Genomic DNA, 5,488 nt, shown 5'->3' with positions numbered 1-5,488 from the left:
AGGATGGAGGCAGCTTTCCTATGCACCAAGTAATGAGGGGAATGGTGATGTGTGGAAGAAGACAGACTGACAGGAGCACACTGAGCTTTTGTTGGTGCTGTAACACCTTGTGGGTTGTAGAAAAGTCTATACCGACCTGAAGACACTTAGAGTTGGCAATACTTCCAAGCTGTTGTTATACTTTCAGTTAAATCTAGGAATTTGGATGAATTATTAGATTTGACTAAAATGCTAACATCTCAGTGATCCTCTGGCTTTCTGGTATAAGTACTCTCCAAGCTAGAGTGTGAATACCCAAACCGAGCTGCTTGGGGATCTGTCGGTACCCAAGGGTTTGGACAGGTAAAATTTTAGGCTTGATGACTGAGGCACTAAAATGTCTGCTTTGTTTAATGAACAGGGGAAAAACACCATACAAACTCAACTGTGTCGGGCTCAGATCGAGTTTGGACATTATATACTATAAGCTTGTCAGGTCCGGCTTGAGTTCAGATGCCATACTCTCTAGGCATAGGTTGGGTTCGGACAGAAGTATGTAGCCCAATCCATGCCGCACCATTTGGGATAAGCCTGATGACATCATCAAGCTACTTTTACTGACTTTGGAGCACCCCCCTGGGGCCACAGAAGACAGCGTACACCTGTTTTCACAGGCTGAGTAGCACTACTTATGATGAGTAAAATTAACTCAATGCACTAAATCAGTCAAGCTCCCCTTTAAATCCTGTGTAACAGTCATTATGGCTAAGGCTACAGTTATACACGTCATAATAATAATATTAAACATCCTGTCTGCTGACAGTCATCAACTCTTCTCTCTAGTTATCCTTGACCAGATGTACCCTGTAGAAACTCATAAGCATGACTAAGCATTTAACAGTCTAACTAGACATCCTATCTCCACTAAACATTTCTAATACATAAAGTATCTATCCAATATCTATCTGACTAAAAATACCTAACATACCCTTCATACTTTTCGCCCCTGTCCCTCTGACAGCCAGAGTCCGCCGCTGGTAGGTAGGTCGTTCCAGCAGGTTGGTGTAATTTCGACACTGGTTTCAGTCCGTCTGTAAGATTCAGCCACGGTGCGCTTAATTTATCCGTTTCTAAAAGCAGTTCGTAGAACGAGCCTTCTGGAAACAAGGAGTAAATGCTGACTTCTGACACAATTTCTACCAAAACGAGCGCACCATAACTGAAAGACTAACTCCAGAGCAAATAAACTAGTAATGTATGCTATATGTTACCGTTTCACTTCCTACTAAAAATTAATAAACTCGAACAATGAACTCGCCGCGACATTTCGCTAATTTGTTAATGAGCTTTGTAACTAACATAATTTCGATTTGCTAGTTTAGGTTAAACTAACAGCTAAATGCTAGCTAGCTCATTAGTTAGCTTAACATGGTTAATGCAAACGTTAAGACTTGCTAACAAAAGGTCACGTATAGAAAAACATATTTGAAGGAAAAAAAATATTTTTGCTTGAACTATGAGCAATGAAAGTATGGGCGATGGAGGATCTAGTAACGTTACAGGTTTAATTACCAGTTAAATAGGATGGATCCTAATTCTAGTATATTCTCACTTCATGTTAATACAAACCACGTAAACCGCGTTAGGCCTAACCCCATTGAAAATTAATTATTATTGCTGCTTAATAATTGTTATTATTAATGATATTAGTAACATCGTTTAATTAATGTTAAAACCGTCATAGACAGTTAAAGTGAGTATATATATCTAAATCCTAGACTGTCACTGTCATTCTACTCATGTATGAATAAAACAGGTGTTTTCCTCGCTGGAAGGATGAACAGGCCTACAACAAAGCTGAACACAACAGAGAGCAGTCAGGAAGATGTTGACACTGATTCCACTTCAACAAAACATTTTGGTTCTGAGAAGCACCATAATGTCCAGCCAGACCCTGCAGGGCCTCGTCTTTGGACAGGGTTCCCTTCCGATGTCAGCCTGCCTGGAATATTCCCCCATCCTCACCAGGGTATTATCCAGCCAACACTGATGGACACTGTCAACTTAAGGTAAACGCTAACTTTATTTTTTCACTGTTTTCTTACACTAATCATTACTAAGCTTTAAATGAGCTTGCTCTTTTCATTATTTCTCTGCCGGTCATTGCTACAATTACTCACAGACTATGATTTTTTTTGTCCCATCTATAAATAATATGTAATAAATCAGTGCACACAACACTCAGGCAGCAGCTTTTCAGTTTTAGTCACTACTGATCATGGCTTTTTATTTTAAAATAATTTGACTCCATGACTAATTTGATTCAGGATTCAGATTGGATAAAACATTATCATAGTCCAACTCTATTTTCAGTTATAATATCAATTAGTAAACTCTATGCTGTTTTAAAAAGGACATGTAGCGCAGTACACCCTGGTCCTTTGCAAAGTCCCAGGTGCTGTTGGCAGTGTCTTAGCCCGTATTTCAAAGTTCTTTGGTAATCACTTTTAAGTCATTTTGCCCCCTGTGCATTATCCACACTGTATTTTTTATGTTAAATGTTTATAAAAGAGATGCATTAATGCTATTTCTTAAAAAAAAAAGTAAATGTGCCCCTAAATCTTTGTCTGTGCCCTTAAATTTCTTCATTTCAGGGCACAATTGTCTCTAAAAATAAATGTCATTATTTTTGTCAATATTTGATCTTTTTCATCTATGAGGTTGTTTTACATGCCCTTTATGGTCATTTTGCATCGCTTTGTGGCTGTTTTGCATCTCTTTTCACTCTTTTTGCCTATTTGTTGTTAATTGACTTTCCAACCAGAAATGTTAACAATCATTTTCCATAGAGGTTCTGGTCCAGGTGCCCCCTGATTCCTGTGCCCAGTAGGCCTGTTCAGTAATCTATCCATGGACACAGGGACACTGAGAGGCCGAGCATCATAAAATGTACCAGTTTTCAGTGGGAAATTTCAATTATAGAATTATACCAGTGTTTCAGGGGCAGCAACAGTGTAAGATTGAATGACATGAGGGTCTGATCCATGTCTGAGTGCACAGACCTATGTGGAAAGGAAATGATGTGTTTGGAATGATAAATTGACTTCAGACAGTCTTGGTTTCTCCAGTTCTGTGCCTGGACCATCAAGCAGCAGCTATCACAGTTCCATTTCTGCTCCTTGGCTTAATAATGAATGCCTTTTCTACAACATGATGCCGGTGAGTTCAAACATTACATATTAAATAAATGGATTAATAAAAAATGTATTCATTTTTTTTTCTTATGTGTGTTGGTTTGTCTTGTGTGTTTTAGGTGGACTTGCCTGCTCCTGTTACTAATATCCATGTAGCACAGGCCATGGGGCATCAGCAGGTTTGGGAGGGACTGTCTGAAGTCACACCCCACTTCACACAGCCTGTGAGTTTTTACCAGCAAAATCCTGGTGTCTGTGTTCAACCTGTCAAACCTTGCATAGAAGTTGTTGAGGGAGGGTGGTGCCCTGGGGGGCTGTGTTTGTTGATTTGTTCCTGTAGTTGGTGACTGCCTGGATTCCCTGCCACATACTGTGCGTGCTGTTAGTCATATAGTAGCTCTCCAGTTTTTGGAAGTATGCTCTGGTTGCAGCTCTGCTGGACTTCTGTAGCTCACCTGACACATCTGCCCCTCGTTTCCTTGATTACACCAGCTGTTTTCACTCAGTCCTTCACCTTATTTATACCCGCTTCACTTCACACTTCCTTGCTAGTTTGTTTGTTTGCTTCCACGCTGACAACCAGCGCTTCTTCGTTTCATTCGCTATAGTGTTTTCTGTTTTGAATTATCCTAGCCTATTTTCTAGATTATGATTTTGTGTTCTGCCCAGCCATCACGCTACACCTCTCCAGTTCCTCCTGACCACCTCCCCTACGGATTACCTTCTCTGGACCATACGCCTCATTACTCTACCAGTCCCACTAGTCAGGTTGATGCACAGTCCTACAAACTGCTCATCTCACCGTTGTCTTCTCCTCTGCCTTCTCAGTCATCGTTCATTGCCACCAACCTTATTTATACCCGCTTCACTTCACACTTCCTTGCTAGTTTGTTTGTTTGCTTCCACGCTGACAACCAGCGCTTCTTCGTTTCATTCGCTATAGTGTTTTCTGTTTTGAATTATCCTAGCCTATTTTCTAGATTATGATTTTGTGTTCTGCCCAGCCATCACGCTACACCTCTCCAGTTCCTCCTGACCACCTCCCCTACGGATTACCTTCTCTGGACCATACGCCTCATTACTCTACCAGTCCCACTAGTCAGGTTGATGCACAGTCCTACAAACTGCTCATCTCACCGTTGTCTTCTCCTCTGCCTTCTCAGTCATCGTTCATTGCCACCAACCAGCCAGTAAGTGACCCAGTCAGTTCCGCAGCTTGGCCCTTTTCCTCGACCACGGACTAGAGACTCATTTCTGTACTGATCAATACCCTGTTTTCCCAATACTCATAGTCACCTTGTTTGTTGTTGTCACTTGTGTATATGTAGCACTCACGAGGGTGTGTACAGGGTGAGAAAACTAATATTTGTACCAGTTAAGTTCGTTTACTGGAGCAGTTAGGGCCCCTGAGTAAGCAGGTGAGTTGAACAATAACCACCGACCAGAAAAAATACATTTAAAGTTGCTGGCTTGTATTTACAGATTAAACAGAACAGACATTTACACACAGTAGCATTTAGATGTAAATAAAACCCATTCACAATATTGGTTATAGTCCCATCAAAAATGGAAAAAAAAAAGTATAAACCCAAAATATTTCAGCAAAAGACTGAACAAAACTGTATACCACAGTTTAAATTGCCCTTTTGTTGTTTGTTAGTCCTTTGATCGGTCCAAATTGGCAAATTCTAGATCTATCTGGAGTCCACTGCTGTTCTTATATGGGTAAGTAAATAGGTAAATATGGGTAAATCCTACCAGATTGGATGAGATCCAGCGTAATGTCTAGCAGAGAGCGTTTCGCTTCTGGCATATGCACAGTTCATAAGATCCGTCCGTGGGAGGCTTGCCAACTCATTCCACACACGTGTCATCAAACTCTCGCTCCAGCTCACAACCCTTCAACCCAATCTTAAGGCCTACCATAAACAACATAAAATATACATAAATACTTAAAATAAAACTCTAGGTAGCTTAAAACTTAATAAGAAGACCATTCCTCTCTTAATTGGTGCTCGTTAAGATGGCGCCGTCACCGTAATGGTGGCGGAAAACATGTTAGGACATTAACTTTTACAAGTTAGTTTACTATTTCAAAACGTAACTTACAATAGAACCCAATGAATTTACACTGTAACATGTTTTTAACCCAAATAAGTGCACATTTATCTATATGAACCCACCCACTGATCTTCTCTTGTTTGTATTCATAGCCGCTTTTACTACAGGCCTTTATTCAACCTGGGCTCTGTTAACCTGGGTTACACACACACACACACACACACACACACACACACACACACATATATATATAT

General features: G+C 40.4%; 1 protein-coding gene across 4 annotated transcripts in view; it reads left to right on the top strand.

The window, feature by feature from the left end:
- The first annotated feature begins 995 nt into the window (after positions 1 to 995).
- Positions 996 to 5,488, top strand: part of tesmin (testis expressed metallothionein like protein) — a 31,223-nt gene continuing 26,730 nt past the window's right edge. The window contains exons 1-4 of one of the 4 annotated variants that reach the window (XM_020612780.1): positions 996 to 1,016; positions 1,796 to 2,048; positions 3,108 to 3,198; positions 3,293 to 3,397. In XM_020612780.1, coding sequence (XP_020468436.1) covers positions 1,816 to 2,048; positions 3,108 to 3,198; positions 3,293 to 3,397 — 429 coding nt within the window. In that variant the 5' untranslated portion in view covers positions 996 to 1,016; positions 1,796 to 1,815. The other 3 variants (XM_020612779.1, XM_020612778.1, XM_020612781.1) reach the window with 3 other exon arrangements.

The sequence above is a fragment of the Monopterus albus genome, unplaced genomic scaffold (assembly GCF_001952655.1).
Source record: "Monopterus albus unplaced genomic scaffold, M_albus_1.0 scaffold127.1, whole genome shotgun sequence".
Lineage (NCBI taxonomy): Eukaryota > Metazoa > Chordata > Actinopteri > Synbranchiformes > Synbranchidae > Monopterus > Monopterus albus.
Note: the sequence above shows the minus strand (reverse complement) of the source record. Positions and strands in the feature narration are given on the sequence as shown.